Source organism: Coffea eugenioides, chromosome 1 (assembly GCF_003713205.1).
Source record: "Coffea eugenioides isolate CCC68of chromosome 1, Ceug_1.0, whole genome shotgun sequence".
Lineage (NCBI taxonomy): Eukaryota > Viridiplantae > Streptophyta > Magnoliopsida > Gentianales > Rubiaceae > Coffea > Coffea eugenioides.
In genome coordinates, this window is record NC_040035.1 from 4,691,199 (window position 1) to 4,707,341 (window position 16,143).

General features: G+C 35.7%; 2 protein-coding genes and 2 non-coding genes across 4 annotated transcripts; 3 read left to right on the forward strand and 1 right to left on the reverse strand.

Annotated features, from left to right (window-relative positions):
- Nucleotides 1-2,321: 2,321 nt before the first annotated feature.
- Nucleotides 2,322-2,393, forward strand: TRNAG-UCC. The gene has a single exon. It is a non-coding gene; the product is annotated as a tRNA-Gly (tRNA).
- A 749-nt stretch (nt 2,394-3,142) lies between these two features.
- On the forward strand, nt 3,143-3,214 carry TRNAG-UCC. Its single transcript has one exon. It is a non-coding gene; the product is annotated as a tRNA-Gly (tRNA).
- A 279-nt stretch (nt 3,215-3,493) lies between these two features.
- On the reverse strand, nt 3,494-8,439 carry LOC113777149. Its single transcript, XM_027322192.1, has 3 exons — nt 8,205-8,439; nt 6,767-7,150; nt 3,494-4,426 (listed from the first exon to the last, which is right to left on the reverse strand). Exons 1-3 carry the CDS (start codon nt 8,353-8,355, stop codon nt 3,720-3,722), a joined length of 1,242 nt encoding a protein of 413 aa, XP_027177993.1. The 5' UTR covers nt 8,356-8,439; the 3' UTR covers nt 3,494-3,719.
- A 5,582-nt stretch (nt 8,440-14,021) lies between these two features.
- LOC113781172 (probable polyamine transporter At3g13620) lies at nt 14,022-15,733 on the forward strand. The gene has a single exon (XM_027327046.1). It carries the CDS (start codon nt 14,125-14,127, stop codon nt 15,565-15,567), a length of 1,443 nt encoding a protein of 480 aa, XP_027182847.1. The 5' UTR covers nt 14,022-14,124; the 3' UTR covers nt 15,568-15,733.
- Nucleotides 15,734-16,143: the final 410 nt, after the last annotated feature.

Genomic DNA, 16,143 nt, shown 5'->3' on the forward strand with positions numbered 1-16,143 from the left:
CTTGATTCTTGTTGCTTTAATTTCATTTGCACACATATTGCTAACGAGGAATATTCCTTCTTAAAGGGAGAAACAAATATGATTGCACAACCATGCAAAACTTGGCACTAAACAATCAGGAGAAACATTCTGATTAAAGTTAAAGTTATTTTCTTTTTCCATTTTTTTGGGATAATTTCATAAACCTCCCTCGAGGTTTCCAACAATTATAGTGAGCTCCCCTCAAGTTTCAAAAATTATACCTACCTCCCTCGCTTTTAAGGTTTATGTAACAATATAGATCCAATAGCCTATAATTTTTGACAAATATCCTAAAATACCCTTCTTCTAGAGAACAAGACAAAACATAACAAGTTTTTAATCTTTAACTTCTTATATGTGGCATAGTCACTAAAGCAAATAAAGTCCAGTGACTCCAACTCGTCTCAAAATTTATTACTTGCTAATTCTTGTCTAATGCAACTCACTACCAACACTACCAATACTAAACCAAAAATGCCCCTATGTCCCTAAGAATAAATTCATCATTACTCTAGTACTCTTAGAAATAGAGACAAAATTCTACCTTCATAGTAAAACCACATTCAATAGGTAAATAAAAGAAAGAACCAATGAGTTTTTTAATTGTTAGACTTTTTTGCTTAACAAATATAATGGTCACTTTTTTATCTTCCAACTCTCAATTTAATTTTTTTTATGTATATCACTGCCACCTTTTTCATCTTCCCCTAGTTTGACAATAAAATCCACAGTCTGCACCTTTTTAATTTGGTAACTTTAATTGGCTAACATTTGTAAAGAGTAAAACTAGTGAAAAAAAAAGAAAGGGTCCAAAATTTTTATAATAAGACAAAAAAGTACAGATAAATTTTTGGAAATGATAGTAGTGTAGTTGGTAACAATGCAGTGCGGTATTTGGTGAGGGAAGGAAGCGGTTGTAGGAGAAAAAGAAAAAAGAGTATGAAAGACAGATGGAGGGTGGTAGAGAAGAAGAGATGAAATTAAAAAATTGATAGAGATTGTTCTTTGAGATAAGGAAATGACAAGTAGAATAATAAGAAGTATTTTTCGGTTTTAAATGTCCCTTTATGAATTAACTATTAAGTGGAGGACATTTTAGTCATTTGATTGGACTAAGGGAGATCTATGTAATTATTAAAACCTCGGAGAAGCTGAGTGAAATTGTCAAAAACCTCAATAGAAGTTTCTAAAATTATCCCTATTTTTAAGGGGCCTTGAGCCATCAACCAACTATAAATATGTAACAGGTGATGTCATTCATACTTCTAACTTCTCCCGTCCCTTCCCCTTCTAATACTCAGAATCATAAACTTAGGTTCTATTTGAATTGCTATTTTGTGAAATTTTTTTTTATATATATATAAAAGGCACTGTATTGATTTGATATATATGAGTTAAAAAAATGATTGAGAAATATGTTCACGAAAAATGTAAATTTTTTTTTTTAGAAAATTGCAATCCTTAATAATGCCTTAGATTTCCTTCATGTTACATATTCAGGGCAAATTTACTAACCAAACTAGTATTTTGGTATCGAAACTTTCACTTTAGTTGGCCAACTAAGCAAGTTTTATTATTATTATTATTATTAACTAAGCAAGTTAAATACAAATAATATCTAAAGTTTCAAGCTTGATTTGATTAGCACATAATTTAAAATTGTGTGTTAAAAGTTCAATCTAATCGCACTCAGAATTGATAAAAAAATAGATTAACTTCAGTTCCATACATAAACAAGGAGCTTAACTGCAATTTTTTAAATCATTAAAAATGATTTACAACCTTTATCTTGTCGTGGGTGGGTTCAATTAATTTTGTTTACAGCACTAAGGTTGAATAAAGTTGAAATTTTTTTCCTATATTCCACCACTGATACACATATTTCATCCCTCACCCCAGAATATTCTTTTGATTCTTCATGCTTCAATTTTGTTTCTTTCTCCTTTATCTTTCTCTCGATCTCAATATGTGGGATTTTTGTTTCCCAAAAACGACTTCTAATTTTTTTTTCGACAGGAAAAAATTGAATTTAAGAAGTGGAGTGGGAAAAGAGAGATTGAACCCAAGATCTCTAAATTTTGAAATATCAACCTTAGTTACTAGATTGAAGCCTTCTGAACTAGCTGTTTTTTCAGTTCACAAGTTATACAAGAAAACATTAAATTAATAAAATCCTTGTTAACTACTAACAATTTTGAAACGTTTCTAAGTTGATTGATCTTAGGTTAATACTTTTGACTAATAAAACATCCAGGGCTTGATGTCAAAGTTATTAACCTAAGACTTAGTGTCAATGGAAAGCGTTTGTAGTCCAACGGTTAGGATAATTGCCTTCCAAGCAATAGACCCGGGTTCGACTCCCGGCAAACGCATATCTTCAGCATGTTTGAACAGAAGACTTGGCCAAGCCCTATCAGCTACATCCTACACCCCAATGTCAATCTGACTTTTTGATCTTAAAAAGAAATGACAGGTATACATTTAGCTAATCTGACAACCTACACAACAAACAAAGCAGAGAACAAACTTCTGAACGTTTAACTGCAATTTTTAAAATCATTAAAAATGATTTACAACCTTTATCTTGTGGTGGGATCTATTAGTTTTGTTTGCATAACTAAAGGTTGAATAAAGTGGAAATTTTTCTTATATTTCACCATTGATACACATATTTCATCCCTTGCTTGCTCACCCTAGAACATTATTTTGATTCTTCGTGCTTTAATTTTGTTTTTTTTTTCCTTTAACTTTCTCTCGGTCTCAATATGTGGGCTTTTTGTTTCCCAAAAAGGGCTTCTAATTTTTTCGTAAGGAAAAAAAAATTAGAATTTAAGAAGTGGAGTAGGAAAAGAGAGATTGAACTCAAGATCTCTAAATTTTGAAATCTCAAGTTTAGTTACTAAATTGAGACTTTCTCAGTTAGTCATTTTTTCAGTTCACAAGTTATACAAGAAAACATTAAATTAATAAAATCCTTGTTTACTACTAACAATTGTGAAACATTTTTAAGTTGATTGAATGTTTAAAAACCAAAGTGATACAACTTGTCCTTGAGGCGACTGATAAAACATCCATGGTTTCGTGTCAAAAGTATTACCTAAGATTCACCCCCTCATTCAAAGCGTTTGTAGTCCAACGGTTAGGATAATTGCCTTCCAAGCAATAGACCCGGGTTCGACTCCCGGCAAACGCAGGTCTGCAACATCTTTTCACGGTAGACTTGACCAAGTCTTACAAGCTACATCCCACACCCCAATATTAATCTTGCACTGACTTTTTGATCTTCAAAAGAAATGACAATTAGCTAATCTGACAACCTACATTCTACAACAAACAAAGCAGAGAACAAACTTCTGAACTTCCAACTTAATCCGGAAACTGATGATTGCTATGGACACAAGTTCCTTTCGGATGCATTTAGATTTTCTGTTTGGCTAGCTTTAGGCAGCAACATAAAATGCTCCAACAAATATGACAGCAAAATGATCAGACATTATTAATATCCCATTAACATTGCTGAAAAAGCAATCTTATCCTGCGTAGGAGTGCAGAGATTGTGCAAATTGAGTATATGTATTCTACAAAACTCGGCGTCTGTTTTACATTTGGAAAATCACCCAAGGACACCTGGAAATATAAATGGTGAACATCTGCTATATGACTGTTCTGTACAGATGGTATTTACATAACTAGAGGAATCACTTGTTTTCTCTTGAGCCTGTTGGCAAAGGTCTGAATGCTGCCAAAACCACAGATATCTTACACATTAGGAACCCAGCCATCCCAAAAATGAGGTCGTTTGGTGTCAACACCCTGGCAGCATCTCCTGAGATGTATCTTGCAGCAATAACAGCTAATGCAAAAGCCAAAACTAAGCTTGTCAGTGAGCCTCTAGATTTTCCCAGTATTTGACCCAAGTTTTCCATCCTGTTTGTTGGAACCATTTCTGCAGCCGGTAATCCATCAACCGACCTTTGCAGTAACAGTAGATATAAGAACCCTCCAATCCCACCTGTTAAGAATGCTAATGCAGCATTTTCTCCAAGTGAGAATGAGGCAATTGAGGAACCAGCAAGGATAAGCATTGCATCATAAAGCAACAACGAAAATTTCAAGTCTGCATATTCCTTCATGCTTTCTTCACTAGATAAAATCAGGCTACCAACTGAAGAAGGATGCGATTGTTTGTCATTTACCGAGGCAATGACATCCCCAGAAAGTTCGGTAACTGAACAGGGTCTAAGTTCTGCCATGGAAAAGTCATTAGCTTCACCAAGTAGTATATCCTCAAGGCCAAAGTCATATTGGAAACCCCAAAACTGCACAGGATTCTTGTCTGTTTCAGTTGACGGGGATTGATGCCGACAAATAATAGTTAAGCTCATTTGTCCTAATCTCCACTGACCTGTCATTGGCAACAAGAGGATTATGGAGATTGCAAGTGTCTAACATAGTCAAGGCAACAGTATGATACCCAGCAAAAGCTAAGAAACAACCATATATCTACCAAATTAAGTTGACAGTCAAGGATCTGATTGTTGAATAAGTACCTTGAAGCTTACAATAACAAGCATCTGAATATGACAAAACAAAACACATTTTAGATATTCCTCAAAAGATAAGGTCTTCCTTTAGCCAATGACAAATTACTTACGGTGCATCCAACCAGAGTTTGACATTGTCAATGAGACAAAAGAAGCAATAATTAGGGAAGTTATGATTAGAGTCATCAAGCATCAACTGTTACAATAACAAGCATCTGAATATGACAAAACAAAACATATTTTAGATATTCCACAAAAGATAAGGTCTTCCTTTAGCTAATGACAAATTACTTATGGTGTGTAAAACCAGAGTTTGACAATGTCAATGAGACCAAAGAAGCAATGATTAGGGAATTTATGATTAGAGTCATCAAGCATCAACTGTTACACAGTTCTCCTCAATGGTGTACCAAGATTAAATTATGTCCACGACTTCCATTATTCATGTAAGCCCTAAAGAGCTGGCATCAGCTTCTATAAATAAAGACAGGCTTAAAATTCAACTTTTATCATAAGCCAAAAACTCTCTTGATTAATGAGCTTTGCTGATTTCATATTGTTCATGTTTCTAAGAAATGGAACTCCTAAAGTTTTTCTTCAGTATGTGTCATCTCTAACCTCCATGTTAGCATATCTAGAACAATATTTGAACCTTCTATAATTGGTATAGTTGGTCCTAGCTAACAAAAGTATCAAGTTACGGCCAATGCTTTCCTCAACCAAAGACTACCACCATCAGTTGTAGGGATTTGCCAAGTATGATAAATAGCAGGGATGAAGCAAAACAAGTATGAAATTTCTTTTCCCTCTAGCGCAAGTCAAAAGATATACAGTTGACGGTCGTTTTTATTTTAAGCCTTTGAAAAAAATGTAGGAAGAGTATATCAAAGCATCTGATTACTGTGATGTATAGATGCCACAAAATGCATTACATATGTCTGAGCATCTGATCACATAAAGCACGTACTTAAATGATTTTATCCTTTTATAACTAACCTCCAAGAATTAGAATCAAATGCTGTAAAAATTGAATCAAAAAGCAGGCTAAAAGAATAATGACTCAACCCAGAAACAAGTAGCGTAGGCATCACCATCTATTTTTACAGTTTTATACATTTTTTGATGATCAAAGTGTGATTAATGAAATGTAACAGGTTTAATCTTTTCGTTACTGAAAATAATTATCAGCAGAATCTCAAAAACTGTATTCTTTATTCAATTCATATGCCTAAAACTTCTCTAAATCGAAGATATTTTTGAACAACGTAATGAATTAGAACTTCTTGTTCACAAATTCATTCTCCCACAAACATTATTGTTATTATATCATTAAGTACATCACATGGATCATGTGTTAATTTAAGAGTTCCTGGCCGCTTCATCCATACATCCTAATAAGTTGCCTAATTGTCTAAGAATTCAGACACCCAGTTTACCACCATAGGATCTTGGATGAATTTAAGCTTCAGGTAGGTTCATTTTTTTTCCCCAAAAATTCTAATTAATTTTCATAGAAACCTAGATAAAATGTCCATATAGCCCAAAACTTCTGTGTGAAGATCAGTTGACACATAGTGATATTTTTGCAGCAACATTCACGCTCATCAATTGCATAATCCATTGGTAATCACTGTAAATGATTCAATATCTTACTAGAATCTCAACAGAACTCCTTAATAGTTAGATTAAAATGCAAAGCAAGTAGGAGTGAATAGACTATAATACACGTATAAGTGCAATCTTCTGCAACTAGAATTCTTGCTAATGCATATCCAACCGTTTATAATGTTTCTGCATTCTTGTGTGCTTAAAACCCCTGCCCATGCAGCCCTTTTTCTTGGGTCAGGAAACTACATAACCCCTCATACAATAAGCCATCGTTACCAAGATGCTGCTTCCACCATCATTTATTTGGTATTATGCAGAAAATAGAGACCATATATGGAGATCAGAACTGATTTTTTTTTATAATTTCTTTCCTATCAGTCCCTCAAAACTTACACAGCTTCGCAGGAAAACCTTGAATGTCACAGATAGCATCAGCTTCCATGACAAATTAACAAAATGAGAAACTTCATCATGTTCTCACTTAAAACAGGGACAAATTTTTATTAAAGGATCCTAAATTCTTTATCAAGCACAAAGAGATATGCTTTTGTAGTCAGTGCACCGAATTGGAACTCATATCTGGAAAAGGCTACCTGACTCAAGGCCTACCCAAATGGCTGCAATCTTCTCAAGTGTTGGTCCCCAAAATATGAACTCATCAATACAGCCTCTCCTAAAATGGAGAACTCCAGAATTGTCATTGTCACCTGACTGCAACGACTGATCTTTTGCCAGAGAAGCTGGTATTCTTTGAAGGATAGAGTTGCTGTTATCATCTATGAAGCAAAGAAGCACTCCAGCATTTGAATCAGTTAGACTGGACCCATACATGCTACTAGTCTGTAGTTTGACTTTGTACAATGATTCACAGTTTTGCACCTTGAGAGAATAAAAAATCTGTTCCAGTGAGGAAGGCTCGTAAATTTGCACTTCTGAGGCCGGCAAAAGTTGAGCTGGTTTTGCATAGTCCTGAAAATCTGAAGCAGAAATTTAGCATGGAATTATTAATATTGACTAATTAGATGCCAAAGCAAATTGTTACCAGCTGAGAACAAGATCAAATAGCTGAATTTGTTAGAATGGTAATCCTGATGATGGTTAACGATCAAGGAAAAGGGGGAAATGATAAAATTGAGCTACACCATAGCCTGGTATTGATAAATGTTTCACATGCTATCTCTGTGATATTCTTGGGTACAACTCATCCCTCTTTTAGCTGTAGGGGTTTAAGTCCCAACCATCGTACAGAAGTACTCCTTGGACTCGGCTATGGAGAGAGCATAACCGTAAAACGACGCCCATACAATTTCTTGAAGGTAGATTTCAGAAAACCAAGGCTGGCGGAAGGTTGTTTTACCTATTTCACTACATCATATGCATGTGCTTGTGTAATGCTTTAAAATTCATGGAACTTGTATCCTAATTGTTTGAGTCTCATAAATTTTTGTCCTATAAACAACCCACCAAGAACCATCTTTTTCCCTATGCCTCCAACAAAGTCGAAACTTTTGCTTATGCACATACATGCCGAAGATCATAGAAAAACCAAACAAAATACTTACGTACAAAATTAAGAGAAAGAACATGGAAAATGGTGCTGCTAAACATTAAGCATTTTATTGCTCTATTGGTTCACCAGCAAAGACATTTTGCTATTCTAAAATAAATTGCAGCCCGGAAATACATATGTACAAGACTAATTTCTCATTTATCACCCAATTTTTTTTTACAAGGGGGAAAAACACTTCCCGCATTGCTAGTTCAAAAATCACCATTATGAAAAGAAAATAAAGAAAAAGCAAACACATTTCATGCAACCTAATCATCTATCTTTCTAAAACAAGCCAGCTCATTTGTCAATAGCGCTTAATCACACAGAAAAAAGAATCCATCCCCTATTCCTAAAAGTAAATATATCCATAGACAGATTACAGCAAAGAAGGATTCAAACATGTGCTACTTGAATGAAACTTTAACAAAAGAAATAGAAAAACACAAATTAATGGCTATGGTAGGAAGAAAAGATTGTACCTTGAAAATCCCATTTCTTGGAGTAAAGAACCAGTGGAAAATGTCTAGAACGAGTGCCAACCCTTCTAATATGAATTGGGTTTTTTGAATATCTTGCTGGAAATATAGTGCCAGCAGCAGAAATCACATGCTTCAGTGAAACTGACTCCATTCTTCTGCAGACAATCCCCAGCAGTTCTTGAAAACTGACAAGAATGTCAGCTGCTTCTTGCTTGGATCAGTTGAAGTGGAGATATTTTTCTTACTGTTGGCTCCCAAAGATAAAACCCAAAAGAACTCGAAGGCCTATATCTATTTGAGGAACCATCCAGTCGTTTTTCCATGATTTAGGCCCATAAGATGATCACTAAGTTGTGTCAGCAACTGGGCTGGGCTCACAAGCGTTTGAAGGCCCATGTATTCTCATTTCCTTCTAAATTTTTTAGACTATTTTTCCCCTTCTAAGGCAGGATTTTCAAGAATAATATTTGGGTTGCTTCAATTCGCACCCCTCCACAAAATAACATATAGTCATAGTTATAATTTTATGATAAAAAGCTGACTCAAATAACTTAGAAAATATTCCTTTTTTTTTGGGAATGAATTGTTGAATATCACTTAGAATTTATGCAAGGATTACTTACAGTTTAGGGAGATAAGCTAATAAAGCCCTCACCCATGGTTATGAACTATATTATTGGTAACTTTTTTGCCTGATTTCTTGAGAAAATATTGCAAAGCAATTGAGAATTGGCTCTCTTTATCTCTCTATGGAAGTAATATTTTGAACATCTGAATTAATTAAGTGGTACTGAATTTTTAAGACAAAACTTGCTCCAAAAAAAGTGATAAACTATTCACTTATCATTGAATGTGATGTATACTCAAATGTACTTGATTTAATATTTAACAATCCAATAACTTAATGGATTTAGACATCAAATTTCAATTTTCAGATTTTAGTTTTATCAAACGCACCCTTAGAAGAGAAATGGGTTTCACTTAAAAAGCTAATTAGTTTTGAAACCTAAAATATAAGTGGGGAATGATAGACAATAAAATCTAACATTTTTATTGAATAATTTATTGTGAGCAACAAAACAATAAATATAAATACACTAACTTTGATACCTATTTCTGCCCCAAATATCCATCTACCAAATACCCCTTAGATAATTGCTTTGGTGTTTCACGTGCTTTTTTTTTTTTGATCAATTGTCATCATCTACATCTATTCCTACTCCTAAAAGATCCTATCTAGGGGGTGACCTAACAGGGTCACAAGGAACCGATAGGGATTAAACCGCCATCGGATATGGATTTAAGAGAAACCACATTAAGTGACAACTTTGATGAGGGGCAAATACAGTTGCAGTTGGTGCACACGCCAAGTACGGTTGCAATTGGTGATTTAATTTTTTTTTTTTTTTTGCCAATGATCACTTGTCTACTCTACACCTACTCCTACTCCTGCTCCTACTGTAACTCATTCTAAGGGGAGGACCCAACTGAGCCTATTGGGGAACCAATCAAGACTGAACCACCATCGGATCAAACAAATGCATTACGCACCCGTATGGATTTAAATTACTTAAAGTGGCAAGACGCAAGTCACATATAGTGACAAATAGTGAGAGGCTAGGTTTAAATCTTTAACCTCCTATCCTACCAAATCTTAAGGGTAAAATACAAGGAACCCCCTGTGGTTTCACGAAAAGACACCTCACCTTCTTATCGTTTAGAAACCTGCACATAAACACCATAAACCTTATAACTAAAGTGTAAATTACCTTTTGAACCGGCTTAGTTACTGGCAGAAGGTCAAATACCCTGGCAGGCTGTCCAATTCCTTCACAAAAAAGAAAAAAGTTACTGTCCAGGGAAACTAATTTGTACAACGTCGACCAAAGAGATATCTGCGATTCGACTTCACTCTCCCACCCGATATAAGCATACAGAAGAGAGAGAAGGCAGAAGCGAAGAGATCCGCAACACTCCTCCTTTCTCCAGTCTTGCAATGGTATCAGCAGCATGCGACACCACCAAAGCAAATTTGCTATGAATCAGATTCTGCCATACAGATTGACAAGAAACGAGCTTTGTCAGGAAAATTGGTGCTGATAATCACGTGAATGCAGATGTCAAAAAGAAATGTTTGCCAAGCTTGAGAAGATTGAAAATAAGAGATTGTAGCTGTTACGGACTTCGAATCTGAGGAGAAGAAAGTGCAGTGAGGCTTGTTAAAACAGAGACCCAATGCTTCAGGTCTATAGGAACAACATTGATGAAAGAGGGAATATGGTATCGCAAGATTTTCCATCCAAATTTTTTATTCTGAGTTTGAATATCCTTCAGAACACTCTGCAACATGAGACGACCTTTAGTAGTGAAGACATACCTTTCATTGTTCAGAAACGGGAGAGTTGAGTTCTAGCTTTACCATGTCTGTCATTGAATGGATCCTCAGGTGAAAAATTGCTAAAATACATAACCAGTTCAATTTCCATATATGGCAAGCAAATTTAGTCAATGAAATTCCATCTGGAAGTTGTAAATTTTTAAAAACCAGAAGACACACGGATCAAACACTTTATCCAAAACCTGTGCCCACTTAAAAAGCAAAAAGACAAAAAAAAAAAAAGGAATTAGCAGAAGTTGAAATACTGGTCCTGCGGATTTATTTACTATTTGTATTTGTAGCCCTGGGTTAGTTCTTCACTACATTAATTTCGAAGAGACCGGTTAATTTTGGCTCAGATCTGCTTTAGCCTTTGGAATTTGTTTGAACCTTGCCTGAGTGTAGCAATCAATGAAATCCGATGTTGTAATTTCGATTCTTTAATCTGTAGTGGATTACTCTCCATTCATGGGGATCGAGAAGGGTGCTGTTCTGCAGGAAGCGAGGGTCTTTAATGATCCTCAATTGGATCCTAGGAGATGTTCACAGGTCCAGTTTTCAGCCTGCCTTGTTACCTGATATTCGACCTGCACATCCGGTTAAAGGTCAATTTCCACTTTAGTAATGAAGTTTAAAGTGTTTATGTGCAGGTTTCTGAACGATAGGGGAGTAAGGTGTCTTTTCGCGAAATCACAAGGGATTTCTTGTATTTTACCCAAATCTTAAAGACGATGACGGTGGCCAACAGCTTTGGGCTATTGGTTAGTTGGTGATTTAATTAGCTCATTACTTTTCAAAATTAGCAACAGTATTGAAACACATGCTACAGTGTCCACTTGACCACCCTATAGGTGAATTACAGTTTGCACCCGGGAACTATAAATAATTGTAGTTTACACTCTGAAACAAAACTATCAATTGTAACACTTGAGAAGATAATTAAACACATGAAGTATACAGACAAGTACATTCCACAAGCAAAAGTTTTGTTGTGTTGTGAAATCCCCTGCTTCACCCACTTTCATGCAAACAAACACTTTCTTTGGCTACCACAAAAGTTTTAGAATGAAAAGCCAATTTGACGACTTATCTTTCGTTATCCATTTTTCTTCTTTTGAGTTTTGTTGGACTTTCTCTAATTCAATCATCATCTTCCTTTTTTTTAAGCGAGAGGTAACCACGACCTCTTATTTATAATCATTCACACTTTACCATTCAACTCTACTCTCCCCCCTAATTCAATCATTTAATCAAGAATTTGTTACTTACAATCTCTCCTATCTTATCACCAAACCATACTCTCTCCCTAACTCAATCATCTTTTATATATATAAGATATCATGTTCAACAAGTTTTTGTTTTTACGTGTAAGTAGGAGTTCTCGAATTCAAGATTTCTCATACTCTCTTCCCCTGAATCACCCAATCTATCTCTTCTCCTGTGTTTACCACGATTTGACGACCCATTATTTAACAATCTTATCATACTATTCTCTAGACATACATCATAATTTGTTTTTCTTTAATTACCTTTTTCATGTTACATATATCACATTACAAAATGTGATATAGTCAATAATACAAAAACTATAATTTTCGAAATAATTCTTAATCCAAACAAATACTGCCGACAATTACAGTACCTCATCAAAGTGACTTCAAATGTTGGCCTTAGATTAATTGGATGGCATATGTGTGCAATTTTGGAATTTACACTAAAATATTACTGCTCTTGCATTCAAATTTGAGATTTATATATGGTAAAATACCACGTTGGAAATGATGATAACATTGTCTAAGAGATTCCTGTTCTTGGTCCAATATTTTGAGCGCTTGGTAGAAGATAGCCAAATCTCTTGATTCCAGCGGCCGATTATTTTGACCCTCCAAATGCAGAACGGAACGCCCATGCTGCCACCAAAAACCAAATAAAGGAGAACCGACACAGGCACTTGGAAACTAAAGACACGAAAGGTAAGGCCACGTGTATTGTGCGAAAGCGAAACTCTGTCTGTGTGTGTGTGTGATATATATATATATATTTTTTTATTTTTTTTTTGTGGTAACAATTGTGTGCATTCAACTGCACTGTGTTGTGAACTGCTACTAAGAGCCAAAAACTAAATCATAAATAAATAAATTACAACAATATTTTTATTAAAAATTAATAAAAGAAAAATAAGGCCACGTATATATATTTTGTGTGTGTGTGTGTGTGTGTTTTGTTAGTTTTTCTTTTCATTTTCTCTTTTTTCTGTAACAAATTAATGTGTGAATTCAATTGCAATATGTGCTACTTAAGAGCCAAAACTAAGCCAGCCCCCCATGGACTATTGGAGAATGTAAGAGTACACACCTGCCTACAACATATAAACAAGCCAGCCAAGACGTATGGGAGAGTCTTTAAAGCTATTAAAATCCATATGCACAAAGGCAAGAGATGATGGTCCATAAGAGAAGCCCTACTTTATATCTACAAGAAGCATGGAATTTAATAAAATGGCAGTTGACTTGAATTTAATATGATTCTTCTTGTTGTGCTCTAATGGCACATTACAAGAGTTCTGCACAGATGTTTATGCATTTCAGGGTCAGCTATAATTTTGAAGTCCTAATAGTGAATCAACCCTCTTTTTCTTCTAAGTATGCTTTGTGAGGACCATTAAACAATCAAAGAGAAAAGAAAAAGGAAAATTTTGATATTTAAATAGCTTGCTAATCGTACAATTAGCAATTATTGGCAAATTGTTACTTTGTCATTTTGCTATCAAGGTCATATCTGTCCAAAAATTGCCGCCCCAAATAGATAATAACCTAAAATTCCATTTTGTGTGCATTATGCTCAAATTATTTGCACTTTTGGCCATTCACGAGCTCTAAACTACCTATGTACGTGCTAACCTTTCCAAATTTTACTAATAGAGGGTGCTAATTGAAGTGTTTATGCTTTAGAGTAGCAGCTGCGGATTCCCTTGTCAACAAAAAAAAAAAATACAATCCAAAATTGTCTTATTCATTCTTAACATTGGATCCTTTTATAAGAAAGAGATCAAGTAAGGCAGACTTTTGGATGAATTATCAACTAACTTCCTATAAAATTTCAAAATTACAATTTCCAATCAAAAACTGAATTTTGGAAAATTGTGTGGTTTTAATATCTAATATGGAGCACCACATTTTGGAGAAGTTTGGCTGATAAATATCGTGTAGTTTTAGTATAATGTAGATTTTCCTCTTTACTTTTTAGGTAAGCAAATTTCCCATATAAGCACCCTTTGACCTTCTACCTAACGGCATTGGTTTCTCTACGCAACCTACCACTTTTAGTATTCTATTCTATGCTCTATGATGGTCTAATGACCAATAACGCTACTCTGATCTGATTCCTGATTCCCCCACCTTGTCTTCACTACATTCCTCATCAAGAAATGGAATTCTCTCTTCAATGATACCTCCCCAGATTACTATCACCCCAGTACCAATCCTCCAAGCTTTCTCTTAACTGAATTTCTCAAGGAGGCCGGGTTTGTGGAATCAATCAGAAATGGGAACAAACATCAACAAGCCAAGTAAATCTCCTCCACGTTCAGCACCACCACAAGATGACCAAAACTGCCCTGAACAGCTTCTCCCCATAACCACCAGCTCCCCCACCGCGAAAACTCCCAAGAAGCTCACCCTCATCCCTCTCATATTCCTCATCTACTTTGAGGTTGCTGGGGGGCCATATGGAGAAGAGCCTGCAGTTCAAGCTGCAGGACCTTTACTGGCCATTCTTGGCTTTATCATCTTCCCCTTTATTTGGAGTATCCCTGAAGCTCTCATCACAGCTGAGCTCTCCACTACTTTTCCTGGAAATGGTGGCTTTGTCATCTGGGCTGATCGCGCTTTTGGCCCCTTCTGGGGTTCTCTCATGGGAACATGGAAGTTCCTCAGTGGAGTTATCAACATAGCTGCCTTTCCAGCTCTTTGCATTGACTATCTCAAGAAACTCTTCCCCATCTTTTCATCAGGCCTGCCAAGACAGATGGCAATCTTGATTTCAACTTTGCTTCTATCCTTTCTCAACTACACAGGTTTAACTATAGTTGGATATGCAGCTGTTGCTTTAGGCCTGATTTCACTGGCACCATTTATACTAATGTCCTTGATAGCAATCCCACAGATTCATCCTCACAGGTGGATCAGTTTAGGCCAAAAGGGTGTGGAAAAAGATTGGCGTTTGTTCTTCAATACATTGTTTTGGAACCTGAATTTTTGGGATAATGTTAGTACTATGGCAGGTGAAGTTGATAAGCCACAGAAGACCTTTCCTCTAGCACTTTTGTGTGCTGTGATTTTCACTTGTTTGGGTTATATTATTCCTCTTGTAGCTGTTACTGGGGCAATATCTGTTGACCAAAATTTATGGGAAGCTGGATTCATGGCTGATGCAGCAAAAATGATTTCGGGTCAATGGTTGAAAATTTGGATTGAAATTGGAGCTGTTTTATCAGCAATTGGCCTGTTTGAAGCTCAGTTGAGTAGCAGTGCTTATCAGGTTGAAGGAATGGCTGAGATTGGATTCTTGCCTGAGTTTTGTAAAGTAAGGTCAAAATGGTTCAATACACCTTGGCTGGGAATATTACTATCAACTGCTATTTCACTTGGTATTTCATATATGAGTTACACAGATATCATATATTCAGCAAATTTCTTGTACAGTTTAGGAATGCTTTTAGAATTTCTAACTTTCCTTTGGTTGAGGAGAAAATTCCCCACCATGAAACGGCCTTATCGGGTTCCCCTGCCACTACCGGCTCTGGTGGTTATGTGCCTGATTCCATCAGGATTTTTAGTGTACATAATGGCTATAGCCTCCAAGACTGTGTATTTGATGAGTGGCCTGATGACAGTTGGTGGGATTGCTTGGTATCTGTTGATGAACTTGTGCAAGGCGAAGAAGTGGTTCAAATTTAGTGATGGCTATGCTGAGGAAGAATCATGAAGACAAAGATGTTTGCATCTTTTAGTTCAGCCTTTTTTTTTTTTTTTTTTTGGGCAATGTAGCAATTATAGGAAAACAAGTTGAATGCTTTTCTAGTCTTGTCCCTGTAGGAATTGATGGAATGGTGCGGGGTACATGCTTCCAAATGACTTATTGTCTTGCCATTGATTCTATGTTTTGGAAAAATTCATAATTTGGCTTTGCCTTTTCTTCTTGAGTTTCTAACCACCTGAATTCATTGAATAGACTCTTCATCTTGAAGGGATAAGAGAATACTTAAGAGAAGAGCATACAGCTGGTGACATGTGCTTGATGTGCCTTAATATCTTGATTCTCAGAGTCAATGCAGCTACTATTATTGCACTTTAAAAATACTTTCTCCAAGATTCTGTGCTTTAGACTAGTTTAGTTGACACATTTTTACTTGAGAGGTAAAACTCCTAGAGATCCATTGTACGAGGTGAAATAGAAAAGATGTTTAGTACTTGGTTTTTTTATATGAAAAAAAAAGGCCAAAACTCTTGTGAAGAACATTGCAATCTTTCAAAACCATCATGCATAGAGCTCAAGTCTACA